The sequence below is a fragment of the Phocoena sinus genome, chromosome 4 (genome assembly GCF_008692025.1).
Source record: "Phocoena sinus isolate mPhoSin1 chromosome 4, mPhoSin1.pri, whole genome shotgun sequence".
Classification (NCBI taxonomy): domain Eukaryota; kingdom Metazoa; phylum Chordata; class Mammalia; order Artiodactyla; family Phocoenidae; genus Phocoena; species Phocoena sinus.
This window is the reverse complement of record NC_045766.1, coordinates 57,669,126-57,688,924: the sequence shown is the minus strand read 5'-3', so window position 1 is coordinate 57,688,924 and position 19,799 is coordinate 57,669,126. Positions and strand designations below refer to the sequence as shown.

General features: G+C 39.0%; 1 protein-coding gene across 1 annotated transcript; it reads left to right on the top strand.

Moving 5' to 3' along the window:
• The first annotated feature begins 13,377 nt into the window (after positions 1-13,377).
• Positions 13,378-13,996, top strand: LOC116752967 (28S ribosomal protein S10, mitochondrial-like). The gene has a single exon (XM_032630244.1). It carries the CDS (start codon positions 13,378-13,380, stop codon positions 13,858-13,860), a length of 483 nt encoding a protein of 160 aa, XP_032486135.1. The 3' UTR covers positions 13,861-13,996.
• The last annotated feature ends 5,803 nt before the right edge of the window (positions 13,997-19,799 follow it).

Below are 19,799 nucleotides of genomic sequence, written 5' to 3'. Positions count from 1 at the left end.
ACACAGGACTCTGTCTGGGTGGCAAAGCTAGAATACTAGAGGGACAGGTCTACAGATGAGCCCTGGTCTCTGCTGTCTGCTTCTCTCTTTCTTAACACATCTCATGCTGTACTGTTATGGTTGGTTTGTCTATTTTCCTTCTAAATTCTGAGCTCCTTGAAGACAACAACCCAGTAACTCCAGTGTCTGACCTGGTACTTAGTAGGCCTTCAGTTAATGTTTGTGGACTGCATGGATACTGAATACGGAGTCTGGGAAGTAAGGTATTAGCTAGCCAAAGGCGGACAAGGTTGGAATGTCTCTGTAGAGGTGGTGATGACAGCTGGAGGGGGCCTCAAGAAAGGCCCTAGAAAAAATGAAATCTGCAGTGAGGTGCATGTTGGGGGCTGGGAGGGAACCAACGGCAGCAGCAAAGCTGAGGAGAGCTCTGGACAGAGTGCAGGAAAGTTCAAGCCCCCTGTAGTGGCTTCTAGGGTGAAGTCAGCACTAAGTGGACTGAAGACCTCAGGGAGCCAGAGTACTGAGAGCCTAGGAACCAGCAGCCAGAGCAGCAGTGCACGTTGGAGGTGGCCAAGACAGGAATGGATGGAACTCACATTGCCCAAATACTGAGAGGATTAATGGGCCAGAGACTTTCACAAACAGAATCTCAGTCAACCCTTTAATCAACACAACGTGGCAGTATTTTTACACCCATTATGCAAATGAAGAAACTGCAGATCAGGAACTTGCCCCAGCACATAACTAGGGAGTGTCAGGACTGGGCTTTAAGCCCAGATCATATGACTCCATGTTCAGTGCTGCTTTCACTGCAACACACATGCCTGGGCCAACCCACCCGAGCCCCAGCACTAGGAGCAGAAGGTAGATGTCTCTGTCTCTGGGCTTTACATCTCAGCCTTGAAGAATCTGAAGTGGTATCTTCTGAGTGATATAGGCCATGTACTCCCAGTGACCAGTGAGTAGTGGCTCAGGGCTCCACATGGGGGGCTCATGTTTCAAACTCATGCCTCCAGTACCTATTGGCCAATGGAGTTTAAGAGAAGTTACGTTTGTGTAGAGAAGATAGTAATTTTATTGTGTTTATTGTATTCTAAAATTTTTTTCAGTTTACATTGCATTATTTCTGTTAGCTTAAGTTTGGCATTTAGTTGACATTCTTTCCTTCTGAGTGTTATCAATTCAGGTTTAAACTACTCAGTCTTCTATATAATATTGTCACCTACAGACCTTTTCATTCATGTTATATTTGCCCCTTTAGCATAGAACAAAAAAAGAAAACACCGTTGCTTAAAAATGGAAATAGATAGTCCACTTTTTCATTTCAAAATTTCCGGAGCAGCCACTACTGTACAAATGTTGGTTGCTTAGAGATAATAAGATATTAGTCTCTATCTTCAAAGAGCTTACATGTAAACAGCTAAATCAGAGTTAAATGCTTGCTAAGTAGAACTACAAATAATATGGCCATGGCAGCTCAGGGAAATAATGTATCCCAACAGCACCCTGAGAGTCAGGGTATAATAATGACTCTCATTTTAGTGGAAACTTGAACCCTGAAGAAAGAGAAAGACTTAAAGGATTAGAGAGATAAGAAAAAATAACTCTACCATTGCCTTGCTGTAAGGCCTTTTGCTATTTTTAAGGCTATAGCTTAGTGGTTAAAGGGTTTGACTTGAGCCAGTCTACCTGCATCTCCATTCTGGCTTCTATCACTTACCTTGAACAAGTCACTGATCTTTCTGTGCTTCAGTTTTCTCATCTGCAAAAAAGACATAATAATGGTTCCTACCTTTATAAAGTTGTTTTGAGGAACTAAATCCACCCATATATGCAAAAAGTATTTGAAACATTGCCTGATACATATTGTTATATAAGCCTTAGCTACTGTTATTCTCAGTGCCTCTTAGTTTCCTTATATCTAAAAGAAATAACAATACTGACCTTACTGATTTGTTGTCAGGATAAAATGAGTTAAAGTTCCAGGCATACAGTAAACACTGAACATCAACTTTCCTACTTTCTTAAGAGAAAATTTATTTCCTCAATTCAAAACAGAAAATAATATGCACACACACAAAATGTTAGCTTAAGGGTTGCCTTTTGGAAATTGCCATTGTGAAGCTTTAGAAATTTGTGAACATGCCAGTAAAAGTAGTGGCTCAAGTTTTGCTGGGGAATGTATTATTTATGCCCAAGTTCCAAAGCTTATCAAGTTCCCAAAACTTACATGGCAATTTCCATGATAGACTCATTGAAGCCTTTGAAGAGGCTTATTTATGTCATCATTTCAGAATAAAGCAATCCTATCAATATCTATAAAGCTTTGTAACACTCATTTCTTCCATCCACTCTAAGGGCTTTAAGGTCTGTAAGCTTGTTAAGAAACTTGTTTTTCATTTAACTTTGGAACTCTCTAAGCTAATGAATGAGAAGGCCTGCATTAAAGGGCATTTATAATAACAGTAATAAAACACTCATACATTTGGAGATAAACCAACTTTAAAAATGAGTTTCAGCTATAAACTTACTCTTCCACATACATTTTGAACAGGGGCCCCCACAAAGGCATGCAAATGCTTGGGTGTGGACAGTAGTATTTTTTAAATTATTTTCTTAATAGACTTTATTTTTTGAAGCAGTTCTAGTTTCACAACAAAATTAAGTAGATGATAGATACAGAGATTTCCACACATGCATAGCCTCCCTATTATTAATATATCCCACCAGAGTGGTACATTTATTACAATTGATGAACCTACATTGATTGACACTTCATGATCACCACAGTCCATAGCTTGCATCAGAGTTCACTTTGGTGTTGTATATTCCTTGGAATGGGACAAATGTATAATGACACATGTCTACCATTATAGTACCATACAGAGTATTTCACTGCTGTAAACCTATTCTGTGCTGTGTCTATTCATCCCTCCTCCTGGCCCAACCTCTGGCAACCACTGATCTTTTTTACCATCCCCATACTTTTGCCTTGTCTAGATGTCATACTGGATTCATACAATATGCAGTCTTCTTAGACTGGCTTCTTTCACTTAATACTATGCATTTAGGGGCTTCCCTGGTGGCGCAGTGGTTGAGAGTCCGCCTGCCGCTGCAGGGGACACGGGTTCGTGCTCCAGTCTAGGAAGATCCCACATGCCGCAGAGCGGCGGGGCCCGTGAGCCATGGCCGCTGAGCTTGCGCGTCCGGAGCCTGTGCTCCACAACGGGAGAGGCCACAACAGTGAGAAGCACGTGTACCGCAAAAGATAAATAAATAAATATGCATTTAAGGTTCATCCATGTCTTTTCATGGCTTGATAGCTCATTTCTTTTTGGACTGAATAATATTTCATTGTCTTCTATACCACAGTTTATTTATCCATTCACCACCTGAGGGACTTCTTGGTTGCTTCCAAGTTTTGGCAGTCATGAAGAAAGCTGCTATAAATATCCATGTACAGGTTTTTGTGTAGACATGTTTTCACTTCCTTTGGGTGAATACTGAGGAACACAATTGATGAATCATATGGTAAGAGTATATTTAGTTTTGTAAAAAGCTGCCAAACTGTCTTCCCAAGTGACTGAACCATTTTGCATTCTCACTAGCAATGAATGAGAGTTCCTGTTGCTCCACCTCACTGCCAGCATTTGATATTTATCAGTGTTCTGGATTTGGGTCACTTAACAGTGTGTAATGGTATCTCATTATTATTTTAAGTTACATTTCCCCGATGACATATCATGTGGAGCATCTTTTCATATTCTTATTTGCCATCTGTATATCTTCCTTGGTAAGGTGTCTGTTAAGGTCTTTGTCTCTCTCTTTTTTTTTTTTTTTTTGTGGTACGCGGGCCTCTCACTGTTGTGGTCTCTCCCATTGTGGAGCACAGGCTCCGGACGCGCAGGCTCAGCGGCCATGGCTCATGGGCCCAGCCGCTCTGCGGCATGTGGGATCTTGCCGGACCGGGGCACGAACCTGTGTTCCCCTGCATCGGCAGGCGGACTCTCAACCACTGTGCCACCAGGGAAGCCCTGTCTCATTTTTTTATCAGATTGTTTGTTTTCTTATTGTTTATCAAGTCTTAAGGATTCTTTATATAGTTTAGATTATAGTCCTTTATCAGATGTGTCTTTTGCAAGTATTTTCTCTCAGTCTGTGGCTTGTCTTTTTATTCTCTTGACAATGTCTTTAGCAGAGCAGAACTTTTAAAATTTTAATGAAGTCCAGCTTATCAATTCTTTCTTTCATAAATTATGCCTTTGGTGTTGTATCTAAAAAAGTCATCACCAAACCCCAGGTCATCTTGATTTTCTCATATGTTATCTTCTAGGGGTTTTGTAGTTTTGAGTTTTAAGTTTATTTCTATGATCCATTTTGAGTTAATTTTGAGGGGTGTAAGGTTTGTGTCTAGATTTAATTTTTTGCATGTGGATGGCCATGGTTCCAGCACCATTTGTTGAAAGGAGTATCTTTGCTCCATGAATTGCCTTTGCTCCTTTGTCAAAGATCAGTTGGCTGTATCTATGTGGTCTATTTCTAAGTTCACTAGCCTGTTCTATTGATCTATTTTTCTATTATTTCACCAATACCACACTGTCTTGATTACTGTAGCTTTATAGTAAGTCTTAAAATCAGGTAGTGTCAGTACTCCAGTACTTTGTTCTTCTTCTTCAATATCGTGTTGACCATTCTGGGTCTTTTGCCTTCCTGTATAAACTTTAGAATCAGTTTGTCAATATCCATAAAATAACTTGCTGAAATTTTGATTGGGATTGTGTGGAACCTATAGACCAAGTTGGGAAGAACTGATGTGCTGACAATATTTAGTCTTCCTGTACATAAACAAAATATCTCTCAATTTATTTAGTTCTTCTTTGATTTCTTTCATCAGAGTTTTATAGTTTTCTTCATATAGATCATTTATGTGTATATATATATATATATATATACATACATATATACATATATATATATATATATATATATATATATATATACATACATACAGAGAGAGAGAGAGATTTAGATTTATACCCAAGTATTAATTTTTGGGGGGTGCTAATGTAAATGATATTTGTTTTTAATTTAAAATTCCATTTATTTATTGCAGGCATATAGGAGAGTTATTGACTTTTGTATATTAATCTTGTGTCTTGCAACCTTGCTATAATCACTTATTAGTTCCAGGAGTTTTTGTTTTTGTTTTTTGTCAATTCTTTCAGATTCTCTGTCTAAACAATCGTGTCACCTGTGAACAAAGACAGTTTTATTTCTTCCTTCCCTATCTGGATAGCTTTTATTTCCTTTTCTTGTCCTGTTGCATTAACTAGGATATCCAGTACAATGTTAAAAAGAAGTGGTGAGACAGGACATCATTGCTTAGTTCTTGACCCTAGTGGAAAAGCTTCAAGTTTCTCACCATTGAATCTGATGTTAGCTGTCGGTTTTTTGTAGATATTCTTTACCAAGTTGAGGAAGTTCTCCTCTATTCCTAGTTTACTGAGAGCATTTATCATGAATGCTGGTGGATTTTGTCAGATGCTTTTTCTGCATCTATTGATACGATCATATGATTTTTATTTTTAGGCTGTTATGTTACATAACATTTTTAGGTGCGATATGTTACATAAATTGATTTTAGAATATTGAACCAGGGTTACATACCTCAAATAAATTCCACTTGCTGGTGGTATATAATTCTTTTTATGCATTGTTGGATTTGATTTGCTAATATTTTGTTGAGAGTTTTTGTCTATATTCATGAGAGACATTGGCTTGTAGTTTTCTTTTCTTCTAATATCTTTGTCTAGTTTTGATATTAGGATAATGCTGGCCTCACAGAATGAATTAGGAAGTATTACCTCTGTTTCTGTCTTCTGAAAGAGACTGTAGAGAATTGGCATGTTTTCCTCCTTAAATATTTGGTAGGATTCACCAGTGAACCATCTGGTGCTTTCTGTTTTGGAAGGTTATTAATTACTGATTCAATTTCTTTAATAGATATTGGCCTATTTATATCATCTATTTCTTTTTGTGTGACTTTTGGTAGATTGTGTCTTTCAAGGAATTGCTCCCTTTCATCTGGGTTATCAAATTTGTGAGCATAGAGTTCATAGAATTCTTTGATTATTATTTTAATGTCCATGGGATCTGTAGTGATGTTTTCTCTTTCATTTCTGATATTAGTAATTTGTATACTTTTGCATTTCTTCTTGGTCAACCTGACTAGAAGCTTATCGATTTTATTGATCTTTTCAAAGAACCAGCTTTTGGCTTCATTGATTTTCTTTACAGACTTTCTATTTTCAATTTCATTGATTTCTGCCCTAATTTTTAGTATTTTTTTCTTCTGATCATTTTGGATTTAATTTGTTCTTCTTTTTCTAGTTTCCTAATGTAGACACTTAAATTATTAATTTTAGATCTTTTCTCTTTTCTAGTATATGCATTTAATGCTATTTTATTATTTTCCTCTAAGCACTGCTTTCACTGCATCCCACAAATTTTGATAAGTTGTATTTTTATTTTCATTTAGTTCAAAATATTTAAAAATCCCTCTTGAGATTTCTTCTTTGCCCATGTTTTACTTAGAAGTATGTTGTCTAGCCTTCAATTATTTTGGGAGTTTCCAGCTATCTTTCTGATACTGATTTTTAGTATAATTCCATCAAGGTCTGAGAACAGGTATTATGTGATTCCTAGTCTTTTAAATTCGTTACAGTGTGTTTCAGAATGCAGTCTATCTTGATGAATGTTCCATGTGAGCTTGAGAAGAATGTGTATTCTGCAGTTGTTTAATAAAAGAATCCATAAATGTCAATGATATCTAGGTCATTGACAATGTTGTTGAGTTAAACTATGTTCTTATTGATTTTCTGCCTGCCAGATCTGTGCATTTCTGATAGAGGGGTGTTGAGTCTCCAACCATGATGGTGGTTCATCTATTTACTTTTGCAGTTTTATTAGTTTTTGCCTCACATATTTTGATGCTCCTTTGTTAGGCATATACATTTTCAGGATTGTTATGTCTTCCTGAAGAATTCACCCTTTTATCATTATGTAATGCCCCTCTTTATTACTGATAACTATTCTTGGTCTGAAGTTTGCTCTGTCTGAAATTAATATAGCTATTCCTGCTTTCTTCTGATTAGTGTTAGCATGGTATATCTTTCTCCATTCATTTACTTTTAATTTACATGTGTCTTTATATTTAAAGCAAGTTTCTTGTAAGCAGTATATACTTAACTGTTGCATCCACTTTGGCAATCTCTGTCTTTTACTTGGTGTACTTAGACCATGGATGTTCAAAGTCACTATTGATATAGATTGATATCTACTATATTTGTTACAACTTTCTATTTTTTGCTCTTATTCTTTATTCCTGTGTTTATCTTCCTCTCTTTTTCTGCCATTTGTGGTTTTAATTGAGAATTTTGTTATTTCATTTTCTCTGCTTTCTTAATATATCAGTTATACTTCTCTTTTTCCTTTTAGTAGTTGCCCTGGAGTTTGTAATATACAACTAATCCAAGTTCATTTTCAAATAACACTATGATACTTCACTACCTTATAATAACAATTAAATCCTAATTCCTCCTTCCTGTCCCTTGTCACCACAGTCATTCATTTCACTTATGTATAATCATATATACATATATAAACATACATAATCAACCTAACACCATCTTCTGCCTTTTCTCTGGCTTCTCATCTTCCCTGTCAAAACTTTTCTTAGGAAAGGCTCTGTTATCAGTGGTTGAGAAGCATAGAAGAACCAGAAATCATGAGAACTAGAGTGACCTTAAAGACCATTTAGTTTAACTCACTTGAGATGCCTCAAGCTCTTCTACAACGTCCCTGACAAGTTATCACTGTTTGTGCATACTAGTGATGTTGAACTCACCAATGCCTATAACCTGTATATCGAATAAGCACAGCTCATGGAATATATTCAAAACACAAATTTTTACTTTCCATTGTCACTTTAATAGATACTTGGTGGGAGAAGTTTATTCCAGCCTCTAAATAGAAATAGGCAGAACTCATGGTTTCTGGTCACTCATGGCTAATGCACAGTGCTGCAGTCTTTTTAAATCACAAATGTACATTCTCAATTCTGTAGTTAAATATTCAATTCAATATGCTTTTCAACACTTCAGTATTCATCCAAAGACACAAATCTCTTCCAACCCTTAGTGGGTGATCTTCCCCTTTCTTCTTGGCTTGCCTAGCTAATCTTGTTCTCAGACCCTTCTGGCATTTGAGTATAAGAAGGGAGAAGGGGGAAAGGCAGCAGAAAATTCTTAACTTTATGAACTTACCATAAAGCTACTGAAATCAAACTTTAGAGCTCTTCATTTGCAAAGGCCTCTTCCATGGCCTTTTAGCTAATTTTGTACTTGTGATGCTTTATCTTTTTCTTAAAGAGAGCCTCTCAATATCTGTAAGTTTAAGACCTCACAAAAGTTAGAGTCATAAGTGCAGCCTTAAGTTGGCTCCACAGTCCATGATTCTGGCTGATGACTAAAACCAATAGTTCCTGAGTATATGGAGTTGACAGATTCTTCAGAGGCTCTCCTGCTGAGCCCCTGTGAGGTGACTCCCAGGATACCAGAGGTCCCACCCTTTGGCTTGTTGCTCTGCCTCCCTCCTCAGCTTCTGATTTTCCTGTGATCCTCCCTATCCAGATCCTCCACTGGACTCCCTTCATTTTTCAGTAGAAATCGTATTAAGCAGGACTTTACTAAAGTTCCCACATATGTTCTCTGGGCCTCGTTCACCTTCGACTCACCATTGGAGAAAGGGCAGTTTCTTCCATTACAGAGCATCTGTTTCTTTTTGCACTACCCACTGAGACTGATGGCCAAAGTCTCTTGCTGGTCACACACTAGTCCAAGCCTCCTCTCTTTTAGAGTGGTCTCTTTGAAGCCCACTCCCTCTAGGCTGGACATAAAGGAGAGAGCACCCTTGCCACATTCCCTGTGAGAAAGAGAGAAGAGACAAGCTCCCTCTAAAGAAATCTCTTTGAAAATCCTTCCCCATCTCCAATCTCTTGACCCCTGATGGTCTTCTTGCGGAGTCATCTTCTTTGGAAATCTGTGTTTCTGTCCAGCACTTCTCTTTGGAATGTCCTGTTATACTGTGGTGCCATAGTTGTAATTCCAGTTTAACATCTTGTCATACACCCAAGGGAGTTCTATCCACTTTTGGAAAGTTCTAATAAATCCAAAATACTTCCTTTCAAATTTCAAAAATGTGTCTTGCCATGGCTGGTTATGTTCAGTGTCACACAAAATGAGGTTAATTCCTCTTCTACTTGATAGCCCTTTGTGCTAGACTGAATAATGCTCCCCACCCCTTGCCAAAAGGTATCCACATCCTAATCCTCAGAAGTTGTGAATGTTACCTTATATGGCAAAAGTGACTTTGCAGATCTGATTAATATTGAGATGGGTAGACTATCCTGGTTTCTTTAAGTCGACTTAAGTGTAATTACAAATATTCTTATAAGGGAGAGACAGAGGGATATTTGCCTACAGAGGAGAAGGCAAACTGATGATGAACACAGAGACTGGAGTGATGTGCTTTGAAGATGAGGGAAGGGACCACCATCCAGGGATAAAGGTGGCTACTAGGAGCTGGAAAAGGCAAAGTAATGGATCCTCTCTCCAGAGCTTCTAAAAGGACTCTACTCTGCCAACATTTTGGCTTTAGCCCAGTGAATCTTATCTCAGACTTATGAAGTCCAGAATTTTAATAGTATAAATTTGTGCTGATTTAAAGGGTTATGGTTTTAAAGGTTTATTATAGCTAAGGTTTTGGTATTCTTTTACAGCAGTGTTAGGAAACAAAAACATCCTTCAAATAGTTGACGAGCATTATAGCTTCTTGAGCCCCTTGGTGAAGAAGTCATGTAGCCCAGAAGGATTGGGACTCTTGTTTAAGGATATTTATGCAAAAAGCAGTGGCCCCTCCTGGTGCCCCAGTATCATCCAACTTAAATAAACATCACAGTTATAAAATGTTTCCTTACATTTTATTTATTTGTTTTTGAGGTGGATTTTCCCAACTAAAGCCTACCAATTATTATTATTTTTTGTTTTGTTTTGTTTTTTGCGGTACGCGGGCCTCTCACTGTTGTGGCCTCTCCCATTGCGGAGCACAGGCTCCGGACGCGCAGGCTCAGCAGCCATGGCTCACGGGCCCAGCCGCTCCGCGGCATGTGGGATCTTCCCAGACCGGGTCACGAACCTGTGTTCCCCTGCATCGGCAGGCGGACTCTCAACCACTGCGCCACCAGGGAAGCCCTCCAATTAATTTTTATCATGTCAGATTTCTACCCTATCTGGTCTTTGGGGCTTTCTCCAACTCTGAGAAAATAAAGGAAAACAAAAATACTGATGGTACCAGCATACATGGCTCCATGGCTCCACAGACCATTTCAAAGTTCCCTTTAACTGAAACTTACTTCTTTTGTTCTAAGAAGTTCAGCAGGATGCATAACTGCCTTCTGCTGAAGAGCTTTAAATAATCCCTGCCACACACTATTTTTGGTATCCAGGACAATAGATTATTATAGGCAAAAGGGAAAATTCAGGGCAGTACTCCAAAAATAGGCCATCTCATTTTGAAATGAATTATCTCTTACTTGGTCCCAGGGTATCTTGCACGGACAAAAAAATTCCCCAGGATAGCAAAGCAAGGACCTTGATGGCATTTTGGGGCAGCAAGTTTGGTTTTATTCTATTTTGTCCACTCTTTAAGTCTGATCAATTTCCTGTGTTCATTTGCATAACTTTACACCTTACCATGTTCCCCCAATAACTGGATAGTCTGGCAATTTCAATTTAGCACTCTTAACATAGCTCTTATTTTTTTAGCAAAGCCCAGAATGCTAAGAAAATTCCAAGCAGCAACATCTATGTTCTCTGCCTTGCTATATTATTTGTGTTTTAATAGACGTATGAATTTATATACATATTATTATACCATTTGCAAACAAATATACAGCAGCAACATCACAACTCCACAGTAGCCAGTCTTATGCTAAACACTTTTATTGGTGTCTCTAATTATTCTATATATAGACAAGTTACATTTCTTTCACTATTTACCTTCTCTTAGAAGAACAAATTCAATTGAATTTACGTCAGCCTGCATTTTTGGAGCAAGTACAGTGTACTACGGGACAACATGCTAGACACTGACTACAAAAGTGGCATGCACATGCTCCCCTTCTTAAAGAGCTTTCAGGCAAAAAAGTGATACAAACATGCAAAAGAAACCCATTCCAAAATGTGAGGATAATGTAAGTACAGATGCAAAAAGGACACAGATGTGGAGGTAATCTTTTCTCTTTGGGAAGGGTAAGGAGAAGCTACTGCGAAGAAGTGATCTTTGGTTTGGGCTCATGGCTTTTGCTTTGTAGGATGTTTTGTTTGGTTTGGTTTTGGTTTTGGGGCCAGGTTTTTGTTTTCTTTACAAGGCCAGGAATGCAATGGGGAAGTATAGTTCAGAAGAAGCTAACAAAGGGAATAGAGGCAATAGACAATGCAAATGCCTGGTGTATTTGAGGGAAAGCATGTGTATCAATAGGAATATAGATATTGCCTACACTTTAAGCCCTTCAGGAAGAAGTGCCAAAGGTAAGCTAGGCAAAGAGTGCGAGGGGTCTTTTAGACCATATTTACCGACTTCCTTGGTTCAAGTGTATAGATATACAGGAGCACACAGGCAGAAACATTAGACTCTTCATCTTCCAACACATTCATCTTCAGGCCAGTTCCCTGCTTCCATGTGCAGAGAGGAAGAAAGGAGACAGAACAGAGAGAAGAAAAAAAGTTGGGCTGGCAATCAAAAGGCTTAAATTCAAGCCTAAATCACTACCTACTAGTGATTGGATTTTCCATTTTGATCTTTCCTGAGCTTCAGTTGCTACTGAAGAATGGAAATGGAAATGAGGATAACTGCCCTGCCTACTTTATCAGGTGATTGTACATGTCAGTCCTAAGAATGAGCTGTCAATTCTGAAATCCCATTAAGTATTAGTTTTTTTACATGCATTACCTCTAATTCTTATAACAATCCTGTAAAGTGAGACTTATTAATCTCATTTTTCAAATGATTAAAGAGAAATAAATGAGATTTTTTTCTAGTTGTATTGAGATATAATTGACATATAATATTGTGTAAGTTTAAGGAATACAGTGTTTTGATTAGATACACTTATATACTGCAAAATGATTATCACCATAGTGTTAGCTAACACCTCCATCACATCACATAATTACCTTGTTTGTATGTGTGTGGTGAGAACATTTAAGATCTACTCTCTTAGCAACTTTTAATAACATAATATAGTATTGTTAACTATATGACCATGTTGTACATTAGATTTCCAGAACTTATTTATCTTATCACTGAAAGTTTGTACTCTTTCACCAGTATCTCCCCATTTCTCCCACCCCCTGATAACCACAATTCTATTTTCCATTTCTATGAATTGAGCTTTTTTAGACTGCACATATAAGTGATACATGCAGTATTTGTCCTTCTCTGTCTGACTTATTTCACTTACCATAACGCCCTTAAGTTTCATCCATGTTGTCGTGAATGGCAGAATTTCCTTCTTTCTCATGACTGAAAAACATTCCATTCTATATATATGTATGTGTGTGTGTGTGTGTGTGTTTATGTGTGTGTGTGTGTGTGTGTGTGTGTGTGTGTATGTTCCATATCTTGGCTATTGTGAATAATGCTGCAATGGACATGGAAGTGCAGTTATTTCCTCAGTATCCTGTTTTCATTTCCTTTGGCTTTATCCCCAGAAGTGGTATTGCTGGATCACACAGTAGTTCTATTTTTAATTTTTGAGGAATATTCACACTGTTTTTCATAGTGGCTGCACCAATTTACTTTCCCACCAATAATGCACAAGGGTTACCTTTTTTCCATATCTTTGCCAATGCTAGTTATCACTCGTCTTTTGATAATAGCCATTCTAACAGGTGTGAGGTGATAGCTTATCGTGGTTTCGATATGTGTTTCCCTAATGACTAGTTGAGCATATTTTCATGTACCTGTTGGCCATTTTTATGTCTTTTTTGAAAAGATGTCTATTCAGTTCCTCTGCCCATTTTTTAATTGACTGTTCTTCTTCTCCTGAGTTATATAGTTTTTAAGTACTTTAAACAATAACTGCTTATCATATACACAACTTGCTTCCAGCTTTGTCCTTATTTCTTTTTTAACTTTATTGAGGAATAACTAAAAAATATAATTGTATGTATTTAAAGTGTAAAACATGATGATTTGATATACATATACATGGTAGAATGGTTACCAAGATCAAGATAATTAATGCAGAATGGCAAGATGGCGGCGCGAGTAGCGTTTGGGCCCCTGGGATGGCGTCTCTGGCAGGGTTCAAGGAATTTTTCTGTATGCAGTTCTAGGAGCAGTACAGCCAAAAATGGTGGCCTTCTTCTCACCAATATGAAGTGGGTACAGTTTTCAAACCTACACATTGATGTTCCCAAGGATTTGACCAAGCCTACGATAACCGTTTCTGATGAACCAGACACGTTATATAAGCGCCTATCAGTTTTAGTAAAAGGCCGTGATAAGACTGTATTGGACAGTTATGAATATTTTGTTGCACTTGCTGCTAAAGAACTTGGTATTTCTGTTAAAGAACATGAACCTCCAAGGAAAATAGAGCGATTTACTCTTCTCAAATCAGTGCATGTTTTCAAGAAGCACAGGGTTCAGTATGAAATGAGAGCACTTTACAGATGTTTAGAGTTAGAACATCTCACTGGGAGTACAGCAGATGTCTACTTGGAATATATTCAGTGAAACTTACCTGAAGGAGTTGCCATGGAAGTTACAAAGACAAAATTAGAACAGTTACCAGAACACATCAAGAAGCCAATCTGGGAAACAATACCAGAGGAAGAAGAAAGCAAGTCATAAAGTCTCAGTGACCACTTGTGCTGGGATGCGAAGTGAGCATGTCAAGTGGAGGCAGTCTCCAGTGAAGACAGTTTCAAGTCACCCTGACTGCTCTCCTGAGGCTGCACGGCCTGATCAGTAGAAAGCAGGGATTGGAAGTTTACGATACACCAGACTATTGTGCAGGAACCACTTTATCTATTCTTTTATACATGTTGTTGTTTCAGTTCGGATTTTAACAAATGTGAACAAACCATTTGGACCACTCTGTACCAAAACAGTCAAATTCATGTTTTGTTATTCCACTGTTGTTCAATTATTAGTTTGTACTGATTGTGATTTGTATCATTTCATTCATCTAAAAGCGAGTGTTTCAAATATTCCTCACACACATTTCTTTCTTTTGAGGGACCTAGAAGGAAACTTTGGTTAATTTAACACTGAGCAGTTCAAGTTTTTTATATTTACCTTAAAGCAGGCTGGCATATGCTAGTTTGGGGGTGGTGACCTCCAAGTTTTACCTCATGTAAGCATTACATTCTTGAAAATTGATATATTTTATAGCAGATCAAGCACATTTGTGGCATGCGCTGAACTCTTCTGTAGCCCAAACCCTTTCAGGGCTTCCTAGAAGGGTCGCTATAATGGAATATGAGCTCTCAAGAAATTACTGTATCATTTCATTAATCCTGTAATTCATTTATTCAATAAGCTTTTCTTTTGTTGACTTTGCACCCAGCACTATAGTAAATACCAAAAATTGAATAGCAATAACAGCTTTCAAAAATTGTGCAAGGCACAAATAAATACTTTTCCTTATTAAGTTCCATGCTGATAAGACCTCTTTCTTTTGGTGAATAGCACTCTTTTTGTTTGGGGATGTCTACTTTTCCATAAAATTAAATAGTAGTTAAAGCTCTGAAAGAGGCAAGATGACAGTGGGCTGAGGTTGTTGGTGTATCAACCCCAAAGGAGTGATATGTTTCCTTTTTACAGCAGAATCCGGCCCATGTCTTTTGTGGTTTCCTTCACATCTTTGGGGTAGTTATGACTTCTCAGGTTTCCACCCTTAAACTGGAGTCCCTGTTCTCTTTTCCCGACCTGCTATCAGGTATGAGTGTTCTGAATGCACACTGCTCATGTATCAGACTTACATTACTGTCATTAACATGAGAAGAATCACAGCCTTGTGCCCCATGACCTCATTCTGTTTGCAGCTCAGTTGTCGACTGTGTCATTCACAAATGCCTAAAGCCTGTTTATCCCAGGTATAAGCCTCAGGATTAAGAACTAGTTAATAAAGCAAGAGCAGTGTAATAGTAACTGTGTCTAGCAAAGCAGCCATTGTGACTCATTTTCATTTTGAAAGAAATAATTCTTTAAAAATAAATGTAGACCCACACACACACACACACACACACACACACAAAAGGATAATTAATGCATTCATCACCTCACAAAGTTAACTCTTTTTTTTGTGGTAAGAATGCTTAAGATCTACTCTCAGCAATTTTTAAGTGTACAGCACTGTATTAGTAACTATAGTCATCATGCTGTACATTAGAACCTCAGAACTTATTCTTATAACTGAAAATGCATACCCTTTGACCTATATCATCTCATTTTCTCCTATGCCCAGCCCCTGGAAACCAATATTCTATTCTCCATTTCTATGAAAGTGGCTCCTTCAAAAAAGATTCAACATATCTCTATCAAAATTTTGGTGCCATTTTTCACAGACATAGAAAAAATTGTCATAAAATTCATATGGAACTACAAAAAACCCTGACTAGCCAAAGCAGTCCTGAGAAAGAAGAGCAAAACTGGAGACATCATGCTTCCTAATTTCAGGTTATATTACAAAGCAATAGCAATCAAAACAATGTGGTATTAGAATAAAAACAGATACGTAGACCAGTGGAACAGAATACAGAGCCCAGACATAAACCCATATGTATGATAAACTAATTTTTGACAAGGGTGCCAAGAGTACACAATGGGAAAAGGGTTGTCTTTTCAATAAATGGTGTTGGGAAAACTGGATATCTAAATGCAAAAGAAAGAAACTGAACCCCTATCTTACACAATTTGAAAAATTAACTCAAAATGAATCGAAGACTTAAATGTAAGACCTGAAACTGGTACTTCTAGAAGAAAACATGGAAAAAGCTCTGGCATTGATCTAGGCAATGATTTCTTAGATAAGACAGCAAAAGTACAGTCAACAAAAGCAAAACTAAACAAGTGGGACTACATCAAACTAAAGAGCTTCTGCACAGCAAAGGAAATAATCAATAATTTGAAAAGGCAACCTACGGAATGGGAAAATATATTTACAAGCCATGTGTCTGATCAGGGATTACTATCCAAAATATATAAAGAATTCATACAACTCAATAGCAAAAATACATAAATAATCCAATTTTAAAATGAGCAAAGGACCCAAACAGACATTCTTTTTTTTTCATTTATTTCCTCTCTGACCTTTGTTATTTCCTTCCTTCTACCTACTTTGGGCTTTTTGTTCTTTTTCTAGTGTCTTGAGGTGTAAAGTTAGGTTGTTTACTTGAGATCTTTCTTATTTGATAATATGAGCATTTATCTCTATAACTTCCCTCTTAGCACTGCTTTTGCTACATTCTATAAGTTTTGGTATGTTGTGCTTTCATTTTAATTTGTTGGAAGATTTATTTTTATTTCTGTTTTGACTTTTTCATGACCCATTGGTTCAGAAACATGTTGTTTAATCTTCACACATTTGTGAATTTTCTAGTTTTCTTCTTGTAATTGATTTCTACTTTCATATCATTGTGGTCAGAAAAAGGCACTTGATATGATTTTAATCTTCTTCAATTTATTAAGACTTGTTTTGTGACCCAACATATGCTCTATCCTGGAGAATGTTCCATGGGCACTTGAGAAGAATGTGTATTCTGCTGGTGTTGGATGGAATGTTCAGTAAATGTCTTTGTGATTGCCCAACCTGCTTTCTTCTTAGTGGCTGTCAGTAGCTGATGGTGTGCCTAGACCCATCAGTGTCCCACAGGGGAGGATGGCACTTAGCACCTAGATGCAAGTTGGTTGGAAGCCAGACTCTCAGGCAGCAGCTGGGAAAGTATGTAGTTAGGCCCCTTTCAGGTAAAACTTGGGAGTTGGGCATTTTTGCCTGCTCCCTCTGTGCTGAGCTCTGGAGGGATAGCCAGTTATTAAATGCTTCTTTGTTTCCTGCAGTCATGAGGAACACCTAAATGGAAGCCAAATTGACTATCAGAACAGGCTGTCTGATAGTCTGGAGACCTGTCCTTTGGATGACAGCCACAAAAGCTAGGGTACAGATGTGTGTACAAGATCCTTCCAGGGAGATACTGGTGACTCAAAATGGCCCATTTTGATATGCATATTTTCTTGTTTGACCAATGTGTAAGAGTCACTCAGTTTCTGGATTTCTTTCTGAGGGAATTGCCTCACATTTGGTGTGTATTTGGGAGGAGGAGTTCAGGAGCCTCCTATATTGCTATCTTTAAAGACCACATTCAGGAGACCTTAAAGATAGCAGAGGAGTGAGACCTGGAGATTGCCTTCCTCCCCACAAATACATCAGAAATACATCTACATGTGGAACAACTCCTACAGAACACCTACTGAATGCTGGCAGAAGACCTCAGATCCCCCAAAAGGCAAGAAAGTCCCCACATACCTGGGTAGGGCAAAAGAAAAAAGAATAAACAGAGACAAAAGAATAGGGATGGGACCTGCACCACTGGGAACGAGCTGTGAAGGAGGAAAAGTTTCCACACACTAGGAAGCCCCTTCACTGGTAGACATGGGGGTTGGGTGGTGAGAAAGCTTCGGAGCCACAGAGGAGAGCACAGCAACAGGGGTGCAGAGGGTAAAGCGGAGAGATTCCCTCACAGAGGATCAGGGCCGACCGGCACTCACCAGCCCGAGAGGCTTGTCTGCTCACCCGCCAGGACAGGTGGGGGCTGGGAGCTGAGGCTCGGGCTTCACAGTACAGATCCCAGGGAGAGGACTGGGGTTGGCTGCATGGACACAGCCCGAAGGGGGCTAGTGTGCCACAGCTAGCCGGGAGGGAGTCCGGGAAAAAGTCTGGAGCTGCCTAAGAGGCAAGAGACCATTGTTTCGGGATGTGCAAGGAGAGGAGATGCAGAGCACTGCCTAAACGAGCTCCAGAGATGGGCACGAGCCGCGGCTCTCAGCGTGGAAACCAGAGACAGGCATGAAACGCTAAGGCTGCTGCTGCAGCCACCAAGAAGCCTGTGTGCAAGCACAGGTCACTATCCACACCTCCCCTCCCGGGAGCCTGCGCAGCCCGCCACTGCCAGGGTCCCGTGATCCAGGGACAACTTCCCCGGGAGAACACAGGGCACGCCTCAGGCTGGTGCAACATCAAGCTGGCCTCTGCCGCTGCAGGCTCGCCCTGCATTCCATACCCCTCCCTCCCCCCTGTCCTGAGTGAGCCAGAGCTCCCTTATCAGCTGCTACTTTAACCCCGTCCTGTCTGAGCGGGAACAGACGCCCTCAGGCAACCTACACGCATAGGTGAGGCCAAATCCAAAGCTGAACCCCAGGAGCTATGCAGACAAAGAAGAGAAAGGGAAATCTCTCCCAGCAGCCTCAGGAACAGCGGATTAAATCTCCACTATCAACTTGATGTACCCTGCATGTGTGGAATACCTGAATAGACAATAAATCATCCCAAAATTGAGATGGTGGACCTTGGGAGCACTGATATATATATATATTTTTCCTTTTTCTCTTTTTATGAGTGTATATGTGTATGCTTCTTTGTGAGATTCTGTCTGTATAGCTTTCCTTTTACCATTTGTCCTAGGGTTTTGTCTGTCCGTTTCATTTTTTCTTTCTTTTTTTGGTATAGTTTTTAGCACTTGTTATCATTGTTGGATTTGTTTTTTGGTTTGGTTGCTCTCTTCTTTCCTTCTTTTATTATTACATTTTATTTTTTTTAATCTTTCATAATTATTTTTTATTTTAATAACTTTATTTTATTTCATTTTTTTATTTCTTTCTTTTGTCGTGTCTCCCTTTTCTTCTGAGCCATGTGGCTGACAGGGGCTTGGTGCTCCAGGCGTGTGTTGGGCCTGTGCCTGTGCCTCTGAGGTGGGAGAGCTGAGTTTAGGACATTGGACCACCAGAACCTCCCGGCTGCATGTAATGTCAAACGGCGAAAGCACTCCCAGAGATCTCCATCTCAATGCTAAGACCCAGCTCCACTCAATGACCAGCAAGCTATAGTGCTGGACATCCTGTGCCAAACAGCTAGCAAGACAGGAACACAACCTCACCCATCAGCAGAGAGGCTGCCTAAAATCATAATAAGGTCACAAACACAACAAAACACAGCACCAGACGCAGTCCTGCACAGCAGAAAGACAAGATCCAGCCTCATCCTCCAGAACACAGGCACCAGTCCCCTCCACCAGGAAGCCTACACAACCCACTGAACCAACCTTAGCCAATGGGGGCAGACATGAAAAAACAATGGGAACTGCGAACCTGCAGCCTGCGAAAAGGAGACCCCAAACACAGTAAGTTAAGCAAAATGAGAAGATAGAGAAACACACAGCAGATGAAGGAGCAAGGTAAAAACCCATCAGACCAAACAAATGAAGAGGAAATAGGCAGTCTACCTGAAAAAGAATTCAGAGTAATGATAGTAAAGATGATCCAAAACCTTGGAAACAGAATGGAGAAAATACAAGAAACGTTTAACACGCACCTAGAAGAACTAAACAGCTAACAAACAATGATGAACAGCACAATAAATGAAATTAAATATTCTCTAGAAGGAATCAATAGCAGAA

Coding starts and splice junctions, on each gene's coding strand:
- LOC116752967 (XM_032630244.1), top strand. CDS start 13,378: ATGGCGGCGCGAGTAGCGTTTGGGCCCCTGGGATGGCGTCTCTGGCAG.